The 25,965-nt window shown below is 36.8% G+C and overlaps 2 protein-coding genes across 3 annotated transcripts; both read left to right on the top strand.

Moving 5' to 3' along the window:
• The first annotated feature begins 3,593 nt into the window (after window positions 1-3,593).
• LOC137940704 (inactive protein kinase SELMODRAFT_444075-like) lies at window positions 3,594-7,402 on the top strand. Its single transcript, XM_068785840.1, has 10 exons — window positions 3,594-3,792; window positions 3,879-4,027; window positions 4,121-4,215; window positions 4,347-4,825; window positions 4,942-5,529; window positions 5,615-5,778; window positions 6,057-6,133; window positions 6,401-6,548; window positions 6,634-6,783; window positions 7,160-7,402. The coding sequence occupies exons 1-10, from the start codon at window positions 3,594-3,596 to the stop codon at window positions 7,400-7,402; spliced, it is 2,292 nt and encodes a 763-aa protein (XP_068641941.1).
• Window positions 7,403-16,133: 8,731 nt separating this feature from the next.
• Window positions 16,134-17,106, top strand: LOC137942076 (uncharacterized). Of its 2 annotated transcripts, none has more exons than XM_068787756.1 (2): window positions 16,134-16,504; window positions 16,611-17,106. In XM_068787756.1, exons 1-2 carry the CDS (start codon window positions 16,333-16,335, stop codon window positions 16,850-16,852), a joined length of 414 nt encoding a protein of 137 aa, XP_068643857.1. In that variant the 5' UTR covers window positions 16,134-16,332; the 3' UTR covers window positions 16,853-17,106. The 2 variants fall into 2 exon arrangements, with proteins under 2 accessions (XP_068643857.1, XP_068643856.1); XM_068787755.1 differs by having other exon boundaries at window positions 16,135-16,504; window positions 16,608-17,106.
• Window positions 17,107-25,965: the final 8,859 nt, after the last annotated feature.

Raw genomic sequence — 25,965 nt, 5'->3', positions numbered from 1 at the left:
GTGTCCCCCCAGAATGAGGGGTCCTTGCTGTCCTGAAAAACTCGTGCGCCTCGGAAATTCATCTCCCCCTCTGTTATACGAATGGTCCCCTCCTCTCTGATCTGGAATGAGGGGTACAGTACCTCCCCCATGGTTGAGGTGTCCCCCCGGAATGAAGGGTCCTTGTTGACCCGAGAAACTCGTGTGTCTAGTAAACTCATCTCCCCCTCTGATCTGCGAATGGTCTCCCGGAATTGGGTTCTTGCCAGTGCTCAGACTAGTCTCCATGCTATCCATCCTTCCTTTCAAAGTTTCCAAACTGAGAGTGAACTTCTCCTCCAATGCAGCAAATTTCTTGCCAGTAGTTAGACCATTCTCCATGCTATCCATCCTTCCCTTCAAGGTCTCCATATCGATATCAATTTTTGAGAACCTCTCTAGGACAATATCAAATTTTCTTTCAAGCAATTCAAAGTATTCATTGGTGCTTCTCTCTACCGGGTTACCCTGCTCTGATACCAAGTTGTTATGGTCCCTAGCCATGGATCTAGTAACTCGGCGAGTTGAATATGAATCCAGCACTGTTAGAGGGTTTCTTAACACGTTTTTTTTGTGAAAAGAAACTATCTTTTTCTTCCCTCACACGTTATAATTGAAAAGGAGTTTCCTTTTCTCAATTATAGATGCAACCAGCAAGTTAAAGGACTGTTTAAGCACTCAGATATGAAACCCCTCTTTTATGATTCATGTGAAGAGGGTTTTACTTGCTGTAATTACTCAAGAACAACCCCTTTCCCTTTACTGAATTCATTCCCCTTGAAAAGGAGTTTCCTTTTCTTAATTATGAATGCACCAATTCAAGCAAGAGACTGTTTTAAGGATCCAATTATGAAACCCCACTTTATACCTCACATCAATGAGTAGGGTTTCTGAATTCATGCAACTACCAATGCTGAATGTAAAGAGGGCAGTCTCTAGCTCTTCTAAACTCAGAAAAGATAGATAAAAATACCTCTTGAAGACCTCCTTCAATTCAGCAACTCGAAAATCCCTTTCTTGATGCTAAGACTCAACCAAATCCTCCTTCCCTCACTACTGGTTCGTGGAAGAGATGGATGACTATTGCAGCATGGAAGAGAAGGCCGATTCCTCCTCCTTTTCCTTCCAAGATCACCTCAAAGACTCCCCAATGGATGCAGCAAACCCCCAAGAGAGTTCACACCAAGAACCCTAGAATAGAGAGCCTAGAAGGAACCAAAATTACCCTAGTTTATGCTAATTCCGAACTTGCTTTATTTCTCCATCCTTACCCCTTAAATAGGGTAATTAACATCAACATAGGTTAGGGTTATTAAACCCAATTCTACCCCTACCTTTAAGTCTTATTACAAATCAATAAAATTAGAAATTAAAAGCAACATAAATAATAAAAGTAAAGTAGATGACTCAGTCTTATTGAGTCCATAACATATGTAGAGTATCCAGGCAAGAGTACAGTTTAGCACATGTCTCCCAATTTTGTTTAGCAGTGTCAAGATGAATGACATTGTTGGAGACATGTTCTTCCATGTTGTTGATTATCCTACTAATCAGTAAGGTATCATTTTTCAACTATTTGTTATAAAAATATCATCTTCATAAATAGGTGGTCCTCGAGTGGTGAGGTGAGCAAATAGGTCTTTTGTTATAAGGAACCTCCGAACCAATGTGGACCAACTCATAAAATTTGATACCCCAAGGGTATGGTAGTAATTTTCAATTTATCACTTTTGATATTCATATTCTCTTCAGCCATGATAGGCCCTTCTTCAAAAAAAAAATTCTAATAATAACACGAAGTAGTATTCTTCAAACAACTCGATGTATGGGGAACTTTAGCATTGATGCTAAATTATTATTCTGATTTTTTTTCTCTAATACCACTCATAAGAGACTCAATAGCAATCTTCTATATCAGATGACTCTTGTTCCCACGAAAAAAAATTCCAAGAATCTGATCATGGACTGGTCTCAGTTAACAGAATTTCCAAACCGACAAAACTGTTTTGATAGCTTCTTCTAGATGGAGGGGCATTCATATCCATAATATAATAAGATGAAAGCATTCGCATACTCATCTTTAAATCATCTTCTAAATTTAGAAACTAGTAACTTGAAGAAAAAAAATTAAGCACTTATCTCACGTTTGTGATTTTTTTTCACACAAGAGCATTCTTTGTGTGGTATTGATCATTACTTCTTTAGAGCATTCCTTTTGACGAGGAATCCTAAATTTAATGTTCTGATACCATATTGAATTTAGGATCCCTTTTCCAATATTCTGAGCAAGAGAAAGAAGAAAGAAAATGGAAGAAGAACTCTCGGGTAGAGAGAAGAAAAAGAAAAGAGAAAAAAGAGGTGTGTGCTAAGCAAAGAGAGAGAGAGATTAACTCAAGAAGGAGATGTGTAACTTGATTAATTCCGAATTACAACACCTCTATTTATAGTAGAGGAAAGATAGAGTCTTTATACAATTAGCCTTCTAATCTCCTAATTACATTCCAACTCTAACTCTCTAAAATAAGTCTATCAACACAATCTACTAGAAAACTAATATGAGTTGAATTAGAACTTTTTCTTCAATCACGTGAATATAAGGGAGGAGACCAGCTCGTGGACTTATCTTTGTGGGTCCCACATGATCTTCTAGCTCATATTGATAAGGCTGCCAGCTCATGGTATCTTTGTGGGTCCTACTTGATCTTCAAGTCTTATAATTCATTTCAACTTGTGCTTTTAACTCCTTAACTCGTGCTAGCTTGGGTGAGGACTCTTCTTGGTGTCCCACATCCTTATGGTGGGTCCCACCAGCTCGTGCACTATGGTAGGTCCCACATTGTAACATAGGTGATTTTTTTAACTCGTGCTTTAGCTTAAGCCTTGGGTCTCGGATTGGATTGTGATTTTCCCACCTAAAAATTAATGCTGGCCTCTTTAAATTGTGGCTCACCATCACCATCACTCGGGTGTACAAAGCTAAAAAATGGAGGCGGCCAGCCCTGTTATCATCAGTAATCAAACAAACCGAATCCCATGACGGCGTCCACCTTTGAATCGTTCAAAATATCTCGTTTACTAATTCGGTGAGGTGATTTGATCCGCTCTAAATTCAACTAGCGGAGCCAAATGAGTGAGCAGGGCTCTTCCCTTTCCTCGGGAGAAAATTGAAGGAGCCTGGTAACTGTAAACAAGCTTGATATGAAAAATTATCTGGTCTTCTGGGAAGAAGACCGTGCAAAAGACATGCTCGAGAAGTTTTGAATACTCAAATAGGAAGGTTTCTTTGCTCTAGCATTCCTTCCAAAGACAAACAGACGACGAATATATTTCTCTATAGGTCTCTCCCCTTCCCAGCTGCCGAGTGGCATTTTTTCCGCTTCCTCAAGACTCCGTCATCCTCTATGCGAGCTGTACTTTCTATTGTTTCATTCCCTGAAGCCGTCTCCATCCTCTTCTCCTTATATTCAAATACTTGATCGTCTCCTTCCTCGTTACTTATTTTCACATATTTATACTGTGCAAAGCTTCCAGCCGTCTAAATTCACAAGACATCCATCTTCTGTGAGGGGATTCAAATGGGAGCACGTCGGAAAGGCGAGCGGGGAGATGTTGTCGTAGTAGCCGTCGATGGGAGCAAGGAAATCACAGACTATGCGCTGGAATGGGCAGTTCGTAATGTCATCAAACCAGCCGATACGTTAATCCTCATAGCAATTATACCCCGGGCGGCCTCCCCTAATGGCAGTAGGCACAGTGTGTATCAGTTCTTAGCAGGTAAGAGAATTTTGAACAAGTTCTGAATCTTATTTGAGCCGTTTTCTTCGTAATCAACAAGTGGTTTTTGGGTTTTATTGATTCAGGCCTGATGAAGAAATGGGGACTTCTTCAGGAGAAAGAGAGTGTCGATCAGGCGACATGCGAGGATGGAGACTGTGAGGAGTTGCAGAAAATAAATGCTGTTTGTGTCCACATGATGAAGCAATTCTGTTCAGCAAACCAACTCGCACAGGTTTTGTCATTTGAAAATGAATAATTGGGAAACCTATGCATTTCACATTATCTTTCTGTCTATTGAGGTGCTTATATGCCTATGATGGCGCAGATAGAAACCCATGTGGAGATTGTTGCCGATGCGCAAACCGGTGCAGTCGCTGCAAAAGCCCATGAATTTGGAGCATCATGGATCATCCTCGACAGGCATGTCGCCTACAAAACAAGTCCTCTTAGTTATTTTAATGATCAAATTCTGTTTCCCTAATATACTCTTAAGCAATTCGAATGGTAGTGAAGAGTTTGTACAGTAATCTAACGTCTGTTGGTTACTATAGGCGCCTGAAGAAGGAAGGCGACGCTTGTCTGAAGCAGCTGATCAGTAATGTCGTCCTCATCGACCAAGCCATCTCAAAAGTTTTACGATTACTGAATTCCCGATCGCAAGGAGGTCAACATGCTTTGAATCCCGATTCCAGAACAGACATCTCAGGCATATATCCTGTTTATCGCAGGGAATCAAACAATGCAACTCCAACTAGTAGTCTGGGTTTAGACAGTCACAGCTTAAACACAGACGTCTCGTGGTCCTTGTCTAGTGCAGATAGAGAAGTTGATAATCCAGCTATGGCCTTCGGTGAAAATTCCCCGTCCTCCAAATCTTTATTACAACTGAAATCTAATCTTTTTGGACAAGAAGAAAAGAAGGGTTCACTTCCAATGCCCCGACCTCGTACGAGATCCCAGAGACTGAATTCCGTATTCAGTTACGATGAAAAGGAGGGGCTAACTATTGACAGATGTAGAAGACAGTCAGGTAAGAGTAGTAGTTTCCCATTAGAGATGGTCTACGTAGCTTCGTGAATTGTAATGTCAAGGAGAAAAATGAGGATAAGGAGTCGTTGGTTGGTGTTCTCATGACATGGCTCACAGGCTTGCTACAGGGAAAATTACCTCCAAAAGCTGTGGCGACTCAAGCAAGACGATCAGTGGACGCGCTCCAAAATGCTGGCAGCAGCAGGAGCTTCAGATATAGCAAAGATAGGGAGCAGCAAAGCAACGCCATTGTGACTTCCAATCCATCTCGATGGAATGCAGAAACAATTGATAGGATGTCGAGTATCAGAAAAACGATGTCACTGTCAAACAAACAGCCGCCAACTCCGCCCCCTCTGTGCTCTGCTTGCAAACACAAAGCTCCAATCTTCGGGAAGCCGCCGAGGAAGTTCAACTACCGAGAAATGAAAATCGCGACGGACGGGTTTTCGCCTGCGAATTTCCTGGCGGAGGGAGGGTATGGGCCTGTCTACAAGGGGATTCTGCCAGATGGTCAAGTGGTGGCTGTGAAGCAGCATAGGACGGTGAGTACACAAGGAGCATCGGAGTTCTGCTCCGAGGTTGAAGTGTTGAGCTGCGCGCAGCATAGAAATTTGGTGATGCTTGTGGGCTACTGCGTGGAGAAAGAATGGCTTTTGGTTTATGAGTTTGCTTGCAATGGATCCCTTGACAAACATCTATATGGTACAGGACTTCGATTCCTTTCTTCTTTATGAGCTTACGATTGATTAGGAATCCTCTGAGCCCATCGTGTGTTTTTCTTCTGCAGGAAACAAATCGCAGGAAGTAATGTCATGGCAAAGTAGATTGAAGGTGGCTACTGGAGCTGCAAGGGGGTTGAGATATCTTCACGAGGACTGCCGCGTGGGCTGTATCGTGCATAGAGATCTGAGGCCGAACAACATCCTCCTCACGCATGACTTTGAAGCCATGGTCAGTGATTCAAACTTTTTCGCCGTCGCTTTACAAACAATGAGCCTAAACCTCTTCGCGTTCGTTAAATTTCAACTCTCAGACTCTTCAAGACAAGATTCTTAAGACTTTAGAATTAAAAAATTTTAACTCAACTTGTGTCGACTTTAAAGTTTCAACACTGTCATGATCAAGAGATGAAGAAAAAGACCTCTTTGCTTCTCTTTCGCGTCTAGATCTTGATCAAGGTTGACATGGAAATATCTCCCTTGAACGGGTAAATGGTGCAATTGATGCAGGTGGGAGATTTCGGGCTGGCTAGGTGGCAAGTAGACGGTCAATCTGCCGAGGAGACCCGTGTTATCGGCACTTTCGGGTAAACTTCCTTCCTTTTCTTTGAAGATCAGTTAAAATTTCCACTTTTACTTGATCATCGTCCACCAACAGCCGTGAAGAGCAAGCCAGTATGTGATTGATACCCCTGTTTGAAAGGCGATTACGATGTTCAAGGTTCAATTCATCAGTTCATTCAACTTCCGGTCGTCGGCGTCATCGATGATCTTGTCTGAGTTTCCAAAACTGTTAAATTCCTAAAGGAAATTAATCATGGCAATCACAGTCACACCTGAGATTATTTGTGCAGGTATCTCGCACCTGAGTATACGCGAACTGGTCAGATCACTGAGAAAGCTGATGTGTACGCTTTTGGAGTATTATTGATGGAACTCCTGAGTGGTCGACGGGCCATCGATTTGTCTAGGAGCCAAGGCCAACAGTATCTTCCTGAATGGGTCTGTTGAATTTTATTAAAAAATCGCCCTTCAGAGTTTAAATCCGGCAAATAAGAAGAACATATATTAAGAAGAAGTCTTGCAGGGTCGCCCATTGCTATCGAGGAAGATGATTAACAAGATCATGGATCCTAGACTAGAAGGCAATTACGTCAGAAATGAAGCGCTGAGCATGATGCATGCTGCCAGCTTCTGCATCTCGCAGGACCCAAAAGACAGGCCTCGGATATCCAAGGTTTCTCCTACCCTTTCTATCTTGTTTCTATCTCAAGCTTGTCACCACCTTATCTTCTATTCTCCATGTTTTTCATGATGAATCCTATGAATTTCTAAACACAATGAAATTCAAAAACTAAAAACGGAAAAACTTACCTCCAGTCATGCCGATCAATTTTCAGAGATAGGAGATTGGCTCATCTATTCAGAGGTTTGTTGATGAAAAACGCAGTCGCTCTGCTAACCAGATCCCGTAACTTTAAACTCCTCATTTCCCATCAAAAGATGAGGGGTTGTAAATGTTGCTGGGCAACTACAACTTTCCACTACAACTTATGAAACCACTTCCTTAATAATAGTTTTTTTTTTAAACGTGTCTTTCAAACTTTCACTAGGTATTGAGGATGCTTGAAGGAGACATGCCTACAGAAGCACGGAGACCACCACCAGCACCAGTGAGGTCCCGTGATACTTCTGGGCGTCTAAGTAGTACTGAGCCCGGCACAGCCAGCAAGATTGAGGAATCCTTAGCGAGTGAAGACTACCAGGCGTATTTGCAAGGCTCACTCGCAGATTTCATTCACAGGATGAAGAACAAATCCGACGAGTTTGGGAAAACCAGTCTTGTCTTCCACTGAAGATGTCTCTCAGCTACGATACCTTGGACACCTGTAAAAGACTAATTGATTTGGACCCATGCAAATTTGATTGATTTTGACTCTGTTGATGGAAAGAAAATAATAATAATAGCAGTAGCAGCAACCACTGTTCTCTGCTTTCCCTTACTGACACGGCGGAGGGAACAGATTAACAGGGAAAAATCTCGTCGGCGATTGCGAACTACGAAGCGCGCCACCCTAAGCACATCGACATTTGATTGTTGAAAACTAGAGGTAGATATGAAATCCGAATACATGGAGACTATTTTGTCCAATCAAAGCCCAATTGTGACAAAAGAGAGTGAAAGCGAAACTAGTTTTAGTGGTAGAATCGAATCCAAATCGGGAGCCGAAGAAGCAGCGTGGGGTTGGAAAAATCTTCCTCTCACGCAATTTCCAAATCCAGCCACTTCCGATATTGCTACAATCCTATAAACACCAGGCCCCTCGGCCCCGCTCTCCGGTCAGAAGTAGAAGCAATAGTAAGGTAATCCAAGCTACTGGCAGAGCTAAAATTTGCTGAAACAACAACAAATAGAAAAATCCCTTAGGTCTATCACGTATCAATTTAGTAGAAATGAGTGAAATCATGTAAACTCTCCCCCACTAGATGAGCCATGTAAACAAGCCAAGAAGGAAAAAAGGTCAACTGATGGGATTAGCCTCGACTAGACAAGATAAGAGAGAAAAGTCTTTGTTTGTGCTTGATAGGTGCATCTATCGAACTACTTGAAAAAAAAGATAGAAGCAACGTATAAAGGTTGATCAACCGAAGCCCAATCAATCAAATGGCACGATGCTTCATTGATTCAATTCAGCCAATACAAATCATTGTAAGTTTAAAGTGACCACCATTGTGCTTAGTAGCTCAAATCATGAAGTTACATTTGTCTTTTTTTGAGGATTTGGAAATAAATTTGGCCAACTTTTGTAAAATTACAAAGTGTCCTTTTTTGGGAGAACGACTCTTATTGAGCTTATTTAAAATCAAGTAGTTTTGAGTTCAATGACCTTGCATTTAGAGCATTGCACAACTTTTTAAAACTCTATTTTTTTTTAGTTTTAGAAGTCTCATTGAGCTTGTATTTTGAGATAATTCAATTGAGATTTGAATTGAGGTACTCACAATTTTGGTAGTATCACCTAGGATAGTGTGTACTTTTATTGTGCTTTGTTATTTTAAGATTTTCCTAAATTAGAGGTAATGAACTTAATTGTAAAGCAAGTAATCCTTGTTGTTTTGTAAGTCAATCCAAACTAGGATAAATGGATTAGTAATTGTTGCAAAAAATCCCTTTTAATGGTTTAGATGCTTGTACCTAGTGGTGGCATCAAACCAAGTCAAGCCCGAACCTACCTATGTTCGAGTCGAGCTTGATTTAAATATTTCGAACTCGAGCTTGAGCCATGCCGAGGCTCGAGCCTAAAATTGTTATCGAGCTTGAGCCCAATAATTTTAACTGAGTTCGAGCCGAGCTCGACCTTCAACATTCATTTAAAACTTTTCAAAAAATACATGTCAAATAAATTGTATATAAAATTATGCATAAAATTTACATAAAATTAGGCATACATTTTACATAAATTTGGGCATGACCTCTACATAAAATCGGGCATAAGGGTGGCATCAATTCGAGTTGAACCTGAACCTTCCTATATTCGAGCCAAGCTTGATTTAAATATTTTGAACTCGCGCTCGAGCTGACCCTAACCTCGAGCATAAAATTGTAATCGAGCTCGAGCCTAATAATTTTAACCGAGTTCGAGCTCGAGTTCGAGCTTAACCTACATTTAATACTCTATATAAAATATATGTCAAATAAATTATATATAAATTATGCATACATATGAAAAAAAGAATGATAGGGAAGGTTCGAGATTGAATCTCGATAATATATTAGAACGCACCAATATTAATCTTTTTTACCCCAAATATTGTCTAGCTTATTTTGTAACTTTTTAATCTAGCCATAAATTTACTATGGCATCCTTACTGCCCTGGTTGAAAATTTATATTCTAGGAAAAACTAGGATACATATTTCTAAAAAACCCTTTAAATAAAATCATATTACTATTAGTGACTTACTAAAAAATTACAAGAAATATTTTAAAATTTTCTTAGGAAAGTTAAATGGACCTCGTATTGCCTATTCTAGGGAAATAAATAAAAATTATTAATCAATCTAATATATTACTATACTTATCAATAAAATTTTAATCACATAAAATTTCAAACACAAAATTGATATGAAAATTACCTCATGCTAAAAGTATTACAACATCAACTGTCAAATACTTATTCAAAAAATGTGTATACGATTTTCTAGCCCATCTTGGAAGGAAAATCTTAATAAAAAAATTATATATTTTTTAATAAGAATTTCCAATTAGAAGAATGTTTCCAAAAAATATGAGGCACTAATAGTCCCTAGAAACGTATTTCTACTAAAAATGTTTTTAACATTTCTCTAAAAAATCACTAATAGTCTATAGAAACGTATTTCTACATAAATGTCTTTTTAATTTCTTCAAGAACCACGAGGAAGGGACAACCGGTGTTCAAGAAAGAGTTTTTTTTTTTTTACTATGACGGGGGGGGGGGGAGAAGGTGATTATTTCTCCCTTTAACTTAGGTCTCTGGTTTATCGTGGAGGGAAGGGGGTCTAGCGGCACCGATGAAAAACTATCATCGGGGATGATAGCTACGACGAAAACAGAGGCCAAGGCAGATGAGGGGAGGAAGAAATCAAACCGAGCAACGGCGAAGGCGGCCGACGAGCAGCTGTCGACGGCGACAGAGGCGGCCACGGCAGCGGACGAGAGGGGCTCAATGGTGACGAGGGGAGGAAGAATTTTCGCCCTCATTCTCGCTCTCGCTCTTGGTCCCGACTCTCAAGCCTGAGCCGGAATTGATTTGAGCTCGATCCGCTCACGAATTGTCTCAGTTCGATGCCACCCCTACTTGTACCTAGTTCTTATTGACCGTAAGTCTCAGCTGTTGGGTTTGTGCTATAATTTGGACCTTTGGGTCTGTTTTTACAGATGTCATTTTCTTTCACTTAGTAGGTACTTAAAACTCTTAGGCAAAAAGAACTTGGGAGTGGATTATCAATCCATCAAATTGTGAACCATTATAAAGAGCTTAGTGTATTACCTATTGATTGAAATGCATGCTATTGATGTTTAAAATTTGAATTGACCTTTAAATTTTTTATAAACCTATTCACCCCCTTCTTGAGTTGTTATTAGAGAAAATATACTCTAGGGGGGGGGGGGGGGGGGGGGGGGGGGGGGGGGGGGGGGGGTGTGGATGTGGTTGGTTGGTAGACTAACTTGGCACACAAACTTCAATTTCAAATTCATTTGAATCATCTACATGAACTTCTACTTCAAATTTAGTGTTAGTGTGGACGAGTTCATGTGCACTGGAAAACAGTTTCTAGTGTTAATACCCCAAAATGAGAAAAATATAAAAAATAAGAGAATGAGTAACTTGTTATAATATACTTAATTAAAACATATACCTAAACCCAAAATTAGTTAAAAGACATGATTATTACACTAATAAGTAATTTAATATATAATTAAAATATAATAATATACTAATTAATTAAATTAGATATTATATTATTTAATGATTGTAGTTTATTGTACAATAATACAGTAATTACGTGAACCAATTAACTATGCACATGATTAATTATAAAAATAAATAAATAAAGTTAAAAATAATAAAAACAAACATAATAAATTAAGCTATTAATTTATTAATAACATAAGATATACTTTAACATAAACCGAGACATGTGCTAAATTATATTCAAGTTTTAACAATCTACAAAATCTATATGATGTTTTTCAAAATATGTATACTATCAAACAGGGGAAAAACTTGCATGAATGTTTTTCTCGATTGAAAGGACTAATGCAAAAATTGTAGCTAGCTTAGCCATATTCTACTAACATTGTTATTCAGAAGAAGTAGAGAAAGGCACTTGTTGCTGCTATATGTCTTACCAACTTAAAGTTGTATTTTGATGTGGCTAAAACACGTATTCTCAGCTATATTGTGCTACCCACATATTTTGTGCCACATTGTTCCTTATACTTGCCAAAGATACTAAAGCTACAACAATGCTTACCGAAACATCTGCCATGGACACTCAAGGAAGAGGAGGAGGTACCAACAATAGAAGCTATGATAGAAGTAATCGAGGTAGAGGAAAAGAGGAGGAAGGATCACCGGTAGCTCCTTCAAAGAACAAATAGCTAGAACCAAGCGTGTAGGTATTGAAGGGTGTTGATTTCAGGAGAAGAAAAATAATTTATTGATGGTTATTAATTTGAGTACACTGAGTCTCTGTTTGTAATAAAGAGAATACATAAATCTAAGTTGAAGTAAACCTTCTTTATCCCAATTACACCCATAGTAAAACTTTAAAAGATGAGTCCTTAAATTATTAAACAACTATAACATAAATAGAAGTTTAATCATACTAAAATTCCTCATTGGCTACAACTTCTTCCCATGAGACATCTTTCCATCAAAGTCCTGTAAGAATCTTTCATTTTTATTCTTCAATTTTCTCCCTCAAACTGGTGTATGTAACTTTAGCTTTCGAAGAAAAATATTTTTGGCCTTCAATCATCTTTTGTTGAAAAACTCTTCATATATGCAAAATTTTCATATTTTATTCTCCCCCTTATTTGGAGTATTAATAGTTTTGGTAAAAATAACATCTTTAGATCAAAAGAACTTTCTACCAATAACCACTATATTCCTCTACTTATCTCCTTCAAGCTGGGGAGAAAAAGTACTTAGAGCCCAAATTTTGACTAAAGAAATAAACACATGCATCTTCCTCCAAATAATAAACTACCTTCAAACTAGATAGTGAGTTAAGACAATGATTCTCAAAAAATCCAACCGATAAGGCAGAACAAAAAAAAGGGCCAAAAAGAAGGATGGTCAATAGATAAAATTGAAGCAAACACTTGGACTCTGAAAATAACTTGAATAAGCTAAGGCACCACGTGAAGCCTCCTAGACACCTTTCAAATAAGAAAAGCTTACCCATGTCAAAGCGTAGGAAACAAATCACTAAAGATATAATAAAGTCACCTATATAAAATGAGAAGAAGATCAACTCAAGGAACTAAAACAAAAGCAATTTGACACACTCAACTTCCAAAACATGAGACGGTTTTTCAAGATTTCAAACCATAGATGAATATAGAACCAATCAAACAAAAATATGGAGTTCCATAAAAAAAGTGAGTTTGATTTTAGCAAATAAAGGGAAGTCAACTTGACAATATGAGATGTCATGGGAGGGAGATAGATAGAACATATTAGCAAACACAGGAAAATTTATGGTGAGGCAAAGAGATAGACAAGAACCATTAACATATAATGGGAATAAATCACCGGAACTTGACCAAGATCTTGTAATAAGCTTCCTTCAAACTAGCACACCGGCACAAAGAAAGAAACACACCAATATCCCCCAATAAAGAAAGAAAAAATCCAACACACAAGTCCTCCATCAAGTTAAGTAGCCAAATATGCCATATGTTTGGCCAACTAACTTCACTTATGCTGGAAAACAAATTGCAGCAAGAGCTTGCATATCTCGGGCCTCATTTTCATCAAGGAATTGCTAAGTTAAAGTATAACCAAAGGTTACCATTCTAAAGGCACAACAAGAGTCCATTACATGCGCCAATAACTAGCTATTGAGAATGACACCACAAAAAACTGAGGCTTGCATCAAAATTGACAGTAGGATCCTCTTCGTTTTTTTCCTTGTTGATATTGGACAGTCCATCCCTACCTTTTCACCCCTTCCTTCGATCAGATGTAGCGAACATAGCAAGAATAAGATGTGGGCATTTCTCTCATTATAGGATGGCCACTAGATGGGGTAGTGATAGCAAGAACTATGTGTATAAAATAGGAAGTGTTGGAAGTAGCTCTATTATTATGATAAAAGACATCAATAAGAGAGAATGGCAAGAATTATTTGCATGAGGGAGTAGAATAAAAAAACACCTTTGTAGTAAAAAAAATAAGAACCAAATACATGCAACTTGTCTAAATTAATGTCAATGGTAAGGTAAGGAAGTCTTAGGAGTGGAATGACACCAATAATATAAGTAATGCTAGAGTTTGTCTGTGATTAGGAAACAAAAAAAAAAGAGAATCTTTTCAACATTGAGAGCAAAAAGGAATTTCCAGATTTAAAGAAGAAGTTAGAATCAATTGCCTAAAGACAAGGATACAAGAAGACAACTACACCTTTTGCTTCCATTAAGAATTCAATGTGGACTATGAGATACTAAGTTGACGAACTGTAATTTGTTAAATCGATAAAGTAGAAATTAGTGTTCAACAGTTTTTTTTTACTGAAATAGAAGTCACTAGTCAAACAATGACCCATTCGAGCTGTAACTATTGTGAATTTTTTAATTATGAGTCTAGGCCTGGTGTACCTAATGAGGTATTGCAAACCCCCATGTAATCTGAAAAATCTCTTTGTAGGTCTAAATTGGATACTTTAATTTGTTGCAATAAATCAATGTGAGGGTGATTTTATGTAGGTTGATTGTTGGTCAATTGGATGGCGCAAGCTGCAATGTGAGTAGCATTATAATTGGTCTAAAAACATAGTAGTAGAACTCCAAGTTGCAAAACACCTTTGGAGTGGAATAGCAATCCAAAATATGATTTTGAACCACTATAAATCCTATATGTGTATGGTGGTTGATTGCTTTCCTGCTTACTTTGATTGTGCTTGTGTTTCAATTATAATATTTTTTGTGCATATTAAATTATTTGAGAGTATAAACATACACACAAATAGTTTCAACAAAAAAGAGTAAGAGTTAATAGCAAAAGTAAGTAATCCCTTTCATCCATCTCTCCTCTAGAATTGTTACTCACCCGACCTAATACCATTGTAGGTCTAAGTTGTGTTACTTCGGTGGCTGTTGGAAAAAAAAGCCATTTGTGGGTTTAGGCAAGAATGACTAATGTACTAGTAGAAAATCTCTTTATAGATGTAGGCAAAGTGCTTAGTGAGCTATTGGAAAATCTTTTCGTGGGTCTAAGCTAGAGAGTCGGGTTGGCTGGTATAAATCTATGTTAGGGTGTGTACTATAAAGTGACCATTATGGTCAATTGAGAGGTGTAAGTCAACATTGTAATTGATTTTAATGCCATTAGACAACCAGAACATAGTGAATTAACTCTAACATGTAAACACAATGGGAGTGGATTAACAATCTATAGAGGGGATTATGAACCACTATATATCTTTGTATGTTCATTTTTTAATTTGTTGTTTATTCATGGTTTGTTACTTTGAAATCAATATTACACATAGAAAGTCTCAAAAAGCGTGAAAACACACAAGTCAAAGAAAAAAGTAAAAAATTAGAAGAAAAGTCAACAAACCTATTCACTTCTCTCTAGGTTTGTTCCTCACTAAACCTAACATCGATTCAATGTGTTGAGGAGGCACATTCGAGGTCATTGTTCCCATGAAAACCCTAATTTGCTATGAACCAAAAAGCTGCAAAACACTTTGAAAGTACTATTAGACAAAGCCAAAGTAAACTAAATACTTAACCTTGGATGAAGGAAAGTTCAATGATTAAAGGGACTGAATTCACAAAAGAAAGCATCCTTCTTAACAAAACAACTTCATTATTTTGATCCATTTTTTTCCTAGTTGTTCTTGAGATTTATATTAAGTCCCAAAACGATCAAGAAAAAAAAATTGTGCCTCTTTCAATTTTGAGTGAATGTTGTTATTTGTCAAAGGGAATAAATAAAAAGAATTCATGAGAATTATGTCACTCTACAACCATAGAAAAAGGGCAAATGGCCAAAATGGCAACCATCTTAATGTGTTTAAGCTTTTATTATTAAAGAGTTGTAGATTTTAGGGTAATTACAATAAGACCTCATACTTCACATGCTAGGAAGGAAATGTTGAAAATCCAAATGTTAACTTATGAGGGTTAGTGAATTTGAGAAAGAGACACAGGATGCAGAGCCAAAGTAGGGGTGTCAATTTTACTGGGTTCACTCGATTTTTCGTTTACCACTTATGACATGGAACTAAAATAGAATAAAAAACTTCATATGATTAGGCATTTAGATAGTTTTAACCGATTATTGATTTATCATATATTAAATACAAAAAAAAAAAATAAGAGTTATTTCGTACCCAATTATCTTATTACCCGATTACATATAATAGTAATTCACTAACTTTTGATTTGAGTAGATATATGTTTGAGATAAAATACGATTCATGTGTCTCTTTTTGTAAAGATTGTGTATTATTTTTATATATTAGAATGACAGTGTTCTTCATATAATTTTTATGATTTTATAAATATATATAAATAGATTTTATTATTATTTTATTTATGTATCTGATTATTCATTCAGAAAATGAGATAAATAACTGGTGTATGAAACAATTTATTCAATATTGAGAGGTCCACCCGCCCCTAGGTCCCATGCAAGGGTCGTAAAAAGTCACAGGGTGGTTGAGGAGGAGTGAAAGGTAAAAAATGAGAAATAAAAAAAAGGGCTGTGCTGCTGCTGCCTTCGTTTTCATGGAGGCTGGAGCGCGTTTCCGTGCGGTGCACTTGCCAAAGCCGACCAATTTAGAAAGCAACGAGAAATCCAGATGCTTACGCCATTATAAAAATCACCCCCCTTAAAACAATTCCTTATTATATTCATTTTTCATCTTCCCCTTTCTCTGTTTCTACTCTCGCCTCTATATTTATCTAATTTATCTCCGCTCTCTTCCTCCTGTCTGACGAAACAATTCCGCCGACTGCCGGCGCCCGCCCCTTGGGCAACCGTTTCTCTTTCTCTTTCCCGCCCATGTCTTCCCTCTTAAGTTCTCAGGGAATGGCCCTTGCCACCGCCATGGCCGTCTCCGGCACCGTAATTATCTTTGCTCTCTGTCGACAGAAACCTTTATTCGACGCTCCTTTCGCTGTCGATCCTAATTCCCCTCCCCCTGTTCGAAATTTAAGATCTTGTATAGCTTCCGGTATGCAAATTTAATCTTTATTCTATTTACTCTCTTCTTCTCTCACTTAACTCCATCCTCCGGTTTCTCAATCGAACACTGCTTTAATTTTCCTTGGATCCAGCAGGAGAAAGGAAGTTGAGAAAGAAGAAGAAAAAGGTGCATTTCGCGGATCATTTGGTCGAAGCGGTTGACCTGATCGTCTACGAAGATGAGAGTGAAGAGGAAGATGACGATGGTCCGGCTATAGAATACGAACCAATACATGTTTCACGGAACGATCACGCCCGCAGGATCCCGGCGAATCGGCTGGCCTTGTATAATGGAATTCTCCAGGATCGTCTGCAAAGGATGGCTTGCTCCTACTGATCTCTTGATGTTTACTTTTTTAGTTTAGGATGCTAATTGGTTTTCCCTTGTGTAAAAAGAAATTTTCGTTTCCTTCTTCCCCTGTATCTAGCAGTATTTTTTTTTTTTTTTTTTTCTGTTTCAGTTTAATCAGCTGGGTCGAACCGATGCTTTGTTTCTGACCAGAAGGAGACGAAAGCTTTCTTGGGCATCGGAGAAGCTAAAAATTCCGTTAAATGTGTTTGAATTGAATGGAAAGGAGGGATCACTGGGAATTTGCAATGACTGAGCTCACAGATTTCAACCTTTTTGTTTTTCCTTTTTTCTGATGACTTTGGCAAAGACAAGTGAGGATTACAGAAAAAAAACATGATTCTGCATTGGAGTTTCACACACATTAAATAAGAAAAAAAAAAAAAAGGAGTCGAACTTTTGAGATGACGATGTTTAACGTCATTTCACATTAGCCCAAAGAAGAAAAACTGGCGATTGTATTTCCGATGCCTTAATAAATTAACGGTAGCAATAATGCGAACAAAAGAGAAAACAGGTGCGGGGAGATGTATTATTTTATGCATGGATCCATGTGGATGATGGCATACTCTGTCGGTTCGCATCCGTCTCTCGTCTCCCAAGTCAACATCCTCAACTAACTTTTTACACCAATCCCCAAGTGGTTCACAAATTTTAGCCTTTTTTTTTTTTTCTTTTTCTTTCCACGTCAGATATTTTAAATTTATTTATTAAAAAAATTATAAATTAACTAACCTTTTTGTCTTATATGATTTCAGAACCAATACTCATACATGAGCTTCGGCCACCCAACTCATGTGGCGATTGATGTAAAGTCACATGAATCCTGTTCTCTCACGGCAAGAATGAGCTTCGTTGAACAGTTCGTGAGACACGTGGACTAAGACCGACCTTTTTCTTTTTTATTCTTTATTATGATAGTGGGGCCGGTGACGCGTACTATTCCAGTTAGATCTGAGACGATATGCTCGAATCTACGACATCGGATCGTGGCTATGCCCAAATTAAACCTAACTTAAAAAAAACCTTTTTAATAAGTACCAAATTAATTACACGTCACTTGCAATCTGTCCTTCCCGGTCGTGCCTCTAATTATCTCTGGAATCTTCCAGTCAGCCAAGGAATCTGTGGGAATAACCCTATCTGATTCCCTCCATTTTAACCATGGTTAAGTGGCTAATGTGCTCTTTGTCAAAAGTGCGGCTTTTCTTCCTATTACTATTATTTTATTTTAGTACGAAAGCAGCGTTGATTAGTGAATCTCCAAACATGGCAACAATTTTTTTCTGAGGCTTACGTTCGCTAATCCCAGTTTAAATCAACTTTAATCGTGATTATTGGTTTAGGTGAAAGATGACGGAGGCTGATGTAGGCTTTTGTAGGTGGAAATCACACTGCCGTCCCCCTTTTTATGCAAGCCAGACGGGGAACGGCTGCCATTATTCCTATTTTTCGTTTCTGTCTCCTTCCACCACCGGCCACCGCCGACTAATCTCTCGTCGTCTGGATTAAAATACATGCAAGTGGCTTCGCTTCCGCCCCTTCTCTTCATTAATATTGGACTGGCTTTCTTGCCATAAGCATCTTCCGCGTGCAGCCTTTTTCTGTCTTTTGTTTTGTTTGTTTTTCAAAGACTAGTTACCGGAGCATCAAAATGTATATTATTACCAAACGTCTATAATGAAAACTTATAGAGGCGGACAAAATCTGGAACTTGAGTCATGTTTGTGATAATTATTTAGGATTGGGTTTGACTAGGAGTGGTATCGAATCGAGCACAATAACTTGAGCTCCTCTCGGATCTGACTCTATTTTAAAGTATTTCAAAATGAGTTTGAGCAGCGGTTCTTGCTCGTTTTAAGTAATCGAGTTGAACTCGAGTGAGTCATGGTTCGGTTTACGACGAGAGGGAGAGCTTTGAGTTCGAGTTCGAATCATGGAGAGGCATTTCGTCAAGAAAACAACCCCACCTCTCGCCCTCTGAAATGCAATCTTATCTCAACAAGAACAAAAGAATCAAAGCAATATTGCCTATTTTTTTGGGATTTTCCTATTTCAAATGTTCCTCAACCTATTCTACCATGATCATCTTTAGTATCATCAATTTCTTCGTCGCTCTAGCTTGGGCGTTGCCAATGGAGGTCACAAAATAGACCACTAGTCAGTTGATCTTTCCCAGTTTGATTCCATTCAACCTTATTCTGCCAATCTGAGTTCTTCTAAAATTTTAGCCCTAATATACAATGTGATTTGCGAGATATTTAATGTATTCCACTATTACTTGTATCGCTTTTCGACCTTGGCAAAAAAAGAGAAGATTTGACCTGGATGGTTCAGAATAAAAACTATCAATATCTTGACCATTATCTTTTTGGCTGCGAATGTGAACATAGTGGTTGAGATTGTGAGTTTTGAAATTTAGTAGGCACATTTAAATTAATAGTACACTACAGGCCAACAGGTTGAGAATTTAAATTTTGAGATTAGGATTGCAATCCTACATTAATAAGTCCAATGCCACCTGAGTTCTTTCTTGTCTGATCTTCTAAATCAAAGTTTAGGCTCTCCTATAAGAAGATTTTATGGCCTTTGACATCAAAGACCGTAGAGGCAATGAGAAAATCTCCACAGGAACCTATTCCATGCTTGGCAAGTACCTAATTGTTATTCCAATTGGCAAACAGAATGTGCCAGCCTACTGTATTTGTTAAATATCTGGTTGAGATTACATTTTGTCAAGCTAGTTGTAGAGGTGTTGAATGATATTGAATGACTTCTTATCTACATCAAGTTGCTTAGGGGGCAAGTAGTTACGTATTCAGCCAATTTATACCTGTAATGAGCTATTCTTGGTAGTGAACTAAGGGACTCAACACTACCTGCTTTGCAACAACTGCTTTTTTGTCTTCTCGCTTGCAAGGTAGTAAGTTATTACTTTAGCTTTCATAAAAAATAGAGGTGGAGAGTTCTCTGTCCAAATTCTTAGCAGCACCAACATACCATGAATCATTATTTTATTGGTCTAATCTGACTGCAATTATTATCTTGTTCTGACTTCTTACCTTTTTGCAACGAAATGGAGTAATTGTACCTAATAATGTGATCCAATATGCACTCTCAATTGTGAGCACATCTTTCTCAATTATTCTATTTATCAAGCATACTTTTCAGGTGTCTAACCCTCCAAAATGTTATTATCTTCCTGCAATTTTCTAGTGAAAGTGTCAAACTTTTCAATTCCATTAATGATGGTACTCTTAATTTGGTTGGCAAGGTAGAGCACTCCACTTTCTAGTTAGAGAATGAGGTCTGGTAATAGCTTTATTTTGTAACATATCTTTATAGGGCTGAATGGTAATCAACATCTTAATATCCAGCCAGTCAGAAAGTGATAATCTAACAAAATTTTTTTTTATGTTATGTCCAACTAAAAATTCAACCTAATACTGGCAAGGATAAGAATACATATGAAATATCATATTTTGGATATGGAGTACAGATAGTTGGATAGTGGAATATGTACTATGTTAGCTTTCTTAGGTTAGGATGGGTTGGCATGGTAACCTCTTGAATTGAGTTACAAATTCAAAACCCAAAAATGGATTTTGGGTTTCCACTTTAATGAAAGCTTTAGTTAAAAAACCAAATATCAAACTATGAGCTTTTGAGCATACATCCAGTTGAGTTGGAAATAGTCCACCCAATGATGTTCAATTGAGTGGAATTGAAATTCATAGTTTGCCTTACATATACAATCTGCTCTACTGATATTGTTAATGATTTACTTGTTAACCTTTTGGCAGTTTTTTGAGATGCAGCAGCATGATGTTGTTAAGAGCGCTTGACATTTATAAGAGGGCAGGGCATCAGGTATGTGTCATAGGTTGGTTAAGTCTAGAAGTTTCTATTATCTTTGATATGTTTACAATGAGAAGTCATTTTATTTCCTATTATGAAAATTAAGAGAATTAAGATGTAACAATCCAAAAAAAGGAGCATGATATTCATGGTTCTTGATATTCACTTATTTTATTTTTGTTCATTTTTTTTGAGTGTCTATATTATTTAGCATCATGTAGAACTGTAACATTTCTCTTTCCATAGGTGCCTAATGTTGTCAAAGTTCTATGAAATTTGTAAAGGAAGGATCATTTGCGTGAGCAAAAGTTTATGAAAGTTGAACTGTTTCTGTTCTATCTTAGAAAAATTGGTTAGTATCTGCATTTGAGCTTGGCACTAGTGTTACATTTTTTGCATGTTATCTGACGGATTGGTTTGCGTTATGTTATAGAAACGTCATGTCCAAATAAGGTTCGCCATGTCTGGGTCATACTTTTGGTTTTGTAGTCCTACCTAGTGTTTACCATGTTAGAAAAATATGTAACTTAACATTTGGTTCGGGCAAAATTTTATGCCTTTTGTCCAAGTTCCTAATAAACTCTATGAAAGTTAAATTAATTGTCAAAGTACCAATTCAATCATAGCCATAAGTCCATTGAGGAAAGGGTGAGGCCTCTTTGAGCCTTTCTCCCTCCTTGGGCTCTATCTAGACCATATACTAGCGAAAACCTGCCCAATAAACAACATATTTCAATAAGGGGGATGATGTGTATTAAAGTCATGTTTTTAAGTCCGTCCCATTGGCATAATAAGTTTAGACGAATAGTTTTTTATCAGATAATAATAAGTTTTATTCTTTTATTTTTGTCGTAGGTGGATATTTTGCTCATGCAAACGAAGACTTAGCATATTGTTTTGTAGCATGAAAAAGAAGAGAGGGAGTTTATAAATGTATATTGGATTGATAGTTTTTGTTTGGGTGATTGTAAATTTGATATTGATATGTCATTAAATTTTTTGTGCTTGATTATTGAATAAAGTTTATGCTACTAGTATGCGGTGTTTATGAAAAAAATTATGCAGAGTGTCTAGACAATTTTATATAGGGTTTATTTATAGAGGTCATGTCTGATTTTAAGTAAATTTTATACATAATTTTAAGTAAAGTTTATATGATATGTATTTTATGCAAAGTTTTAAATGTAGGTTGGTGCTCAAAATCGGTATAAATTATTGGGCTCAAGCTCGATTCCAATTTTAGGCTTGAGCCTAGGCTGGGCTCGAGCTCGAGTTCAAAGTACTTAAATCAACCTTGCTCAAACATATGCAGGTTCGAGCTCAGCTCAACTCGATGCCACCCCTAGGTTTGACCAACTTAAACCTAGTTAAATGGGGTGTAAAATATACTTCAATACTTGTCCGTTTGGGTCGGGTTAACCCATTTAAATATTAAAAATAAAAAAATAACAAAAAAAGTATGTAAATCATTAAAATTAAAAGGATATTGTTGGAAGATGGGCCTAAGCCCATACGCCCAAGGAAGGCCCACATATCCAAGTGTGTTGGAAGATGGGCCCAAGACCATAAGATGTGGACCCACCATGATCACATGAGTTGGTGGGACCCACCAAGATCACGTGAGGTGGCATGATGAGTCTTACATAATAAGAAGTCTTATAGGGCCAAAATTATTATGGAAGCAGGTCTCATAGAAGAGTTTCAGTTTAAATGTGTTTTAGCCATGTTAGTCTTCTATTTATATTGGGTTATTTAATTATGCTAGGATTTATATTTAAGTGTTAGAGTTTGGGTGTAATTGGGACAAAAGTAGTTTAATTGTAATTGGACTCTACTACTTTCTTCTATTATAAATAGAGGTTAATGTACTCTGATTACAACAAATCAATAAAGTTTTTCTCTTTTTCATAAATTCAAAAAATATAAATGTTTAAAAATTATATTGGTACAAAGTTGTTTTTTAAGTAAAAACTAAAGAACAAAGTGTGTGATTCAATTATATATTAAACTAGGACTTATTAGGTCCTTGTATCAAACCCAAACCTAGCTTGTTTTACAAATTAGGTCAAGTGAATTAACCCATACCAGACACATTTGTAACTCGGGTAAAATAAATTTGTTAGGCTAGGACTGGGTTACCGGGTTGGGTAACAATTCATCACCCTTAGTTGTGGATAAAGTCTGAAAGAGTCATGGACGAAGTACCCTCACGAGCGACATAGAGTTTTGTTCAAATCAAGAGTAGACTTCCTTTTTTAAAACGAGTTTTAGTTGTTTGTAGTTAAATTAGGAGTGTTAGTTTAAATTAAGTTTAAACTCTATGTAAAGGCATATTTTTGTCTTGCCTATATATTGTTGTACATGTTACCATTTGAGAAATAGTAGGAAATGATATGTTCGATGAGGAACAAACCTAGAGGGAGAGAATAGGTTTATTTGCTATTACTACTTAAATCAACCCCTTTTCAATTTTAACTTTATTTTCTTGTGTATTCACAAGCTTAATGACAATTGAGTATGCAAAATTAATTTGACAATCAATGGCACATGTAGACACATACAATTCTAGAAAGAGAACACAAAAATTTATAGTAGGTTACAACTCTATCTTGGATTATTAGTTCACTCTCAAGGTGTTTTACATCTTGGAGTTCTACTATTTTTGGGTAGTCAACCAACACTTACAATAAATTTCCTCAAGGGCCAATACAATGCTACCTAAATAGGGACTGAACCACTCAATTGACCATAAAAACCAACCTATATAAGTTCACCTTCACATAAATTAAAAAATAGATTATCAAACTTAGAGTCACAAAGGGATTTTAGTAGATAATTAGACAACACTACTTAGACCTACATAGGAATTTGCACCAGTAACTAGCCTACAAAGTTCATAGGTTTCTAAACCTTTTTTTTTTTGTTTAGGAATACAATAGCTAGGTAAGCAGCAACTTAGATCCACAATGAAGTTTACAACAACTTTCCATATCCACGTGTGTTACTCCCAATCAAATTGAGGTGAGCTTCGTTTTGAGTTGGCAAGGCTTGACCTATTTACAAAGATTACTTGCTTTAACTTCAGCCCAATATACAACTTCTAAATAGACAAAATTTCACAATGCATGCACAATAAGACAAGTACAGTAATGTTAAGTACCTAATTAATGTAATAGTAGCTCAAAAGTCCTTAGATAACCAGATTTCAATGAATAAATTCAAATTTAAAATCAAATTGGTTTTTATATGGGGGAAATCATAAGTAGCTTGACTCAAAATTATTTATAATACAAGTATACTAGCCAAGAATTTGAATCTTATAGTTAAGATTTGCTAGACCAAGATCAATCAAAATACATCGAAGTGTGAGCTTAATCATACTTAGGGGGGGTTAGTCCACAATGAACTTGAATTGAAGTGAAGAATTGAATTGAACTTAAATGAATTGATTCAACTTCAACTCATCCTTGGGTATTAGTGTAGATGAGTTCAAGTGCAATGGAAAACATATTCCAGTGTTAGTACCCCCGAATGAAAAGTATGATATACACAATAGAATGAGTAACCTTTTATAATATACTTAAATAGAACATATACTTAAACAGATAATTAACCAAAATAAACATGGTTACTACACTTATAAGTGATTTAACGTGTAGTATTAAAATATGTTAATATCATAATTAACGAAAAACTATATTATATTAATTAATGATTATAGTTTATTATAAATTAATACAATAATTATGTATGACTAGAATAAATTATTAAAAATTAATAAAAAATAAAAATAACAGAAGCACATATAATAAATAAATAAATTATTTTAAAATAACATAAGAAATATTTTAACATTAAAAATCAATAATTTAATATAGTAATAAAAAATATAATAAATAAATTTATCAATAACATAATATATATTTTTATCTATTAATAAGTAATAATATATTGTCACAAAATTTAAAACCATTGGTTTAATTAATTATAGCAATGGGAAAATTAAACCAAAACAATTTATCAAATATTTATTTTAAAAATATTTTAATTATGACTATTAAATAACTAATTTAATATAGTAATTATAAAATAAATATATTACATAAATAAAAATAATTATTTTATAAATAAAAAGTTTAAATTATTATTCTTATTACGATGGTTTAATTTTTCCTTAACTTAGAAAAAAATTAAACCATCGTCTTCCTCACGGCGCGCGTCGTCTTCCTCACGGCGCGCGTCGTCTTCCTCAGCGGCAGGCCAACGGGCAACGGCGACGGCGACAGGCCACAACGACGGAGGCGGCGCTATGACGGTACGTCGAGAGTGAGAAGAGAGGGAGGCCGAGAGAGAAGAGAAGTCGGGAGGTCGAGAGAGAAGAGAAGCCGGGAGGCCGAGAGAGAAGAGAAGCCGGCCTCCCATGCTCTGCGACGGAGGTCGAGAGGGAGAGGGAGGCCGAGAAGCTCTGTGACAGAGGCCCGGTCTCCTGTACTCTGTGATGGAGGACGAGAGGGAAAGAGAGGGAGGCCGAGAAGGAGGAAGGCCGACGGGAGGGAGGGATGGAGAAGGGAAAAAAAATAATTTGGCCGAAGGATCGTCGGGGGAGGGGGGGGCGGGGTAGAGTAATGCGCGATTCAATTGGTTGATTTGAAAAATAGGTGGGAAACCAAATTCCCCGATTTTTGCTTGAGAGAATGAAGTGATGTAATTTAACTTCAGTTCAATTCATTTTACACTAACGACGTTATTTAATGAACTAAGTAATGCGGGGGGAATTCATTCCACTTCATTGTGGACTAACCCCCCCTTAGACTTGAAAAACAACCCCCACATATTCAATGTAATGCAATAGCTCCTTTTCGAAAGCTCCAACAAGTCAATATGCTAGAATAACATGGGTTTGAAGCATGAGAACAAAGATTCTAGAATAAAAGATGCTAAGAAAAGACATGCTAGACTAATGAGTAAAATCATGTTGGTCTCCATTATTATTTTTATAATAAAAAAATGAGTACCTTGAAAATATGATAGTAATAGTAATATTAGAGTATTTAAACATAGGCCTTCCCGTAGAAACATACATTGTCTATGACAAAAGCTCAACTCAAATGTCAAAAAATCAAGTTTCCAAGTCAAGACCCAATGCTTGAAGACATTGAAGAGTAGTTGCTAAGAAGAACTTACAAAAGAGGAACTCAAAAATTGAAGAATAGAGTATAAGATAAAAAATTAGAACCCAAGAA

This window comes from Aristolochia californica, unplaced genomic scaffold (genome assembly GCF_029961685.1).
Source record: "Aristolochia californica isolate CCGP_79_NKW_82.1479 unplaced genomic scaffold, dmAriCali1.0.hap1 SCAF_9, whole genome shotgun sequence".
Lineage (NCBI taxonomy): Eukaryota > Viridiplantae > Streptophyta > Magnoliopsida > Piperales > Aristolochiaceae > Aristolochia > Aristolochia californica.
This window is presented reverse-complemented; position numbering and strand designations above follow the sequence as displayed.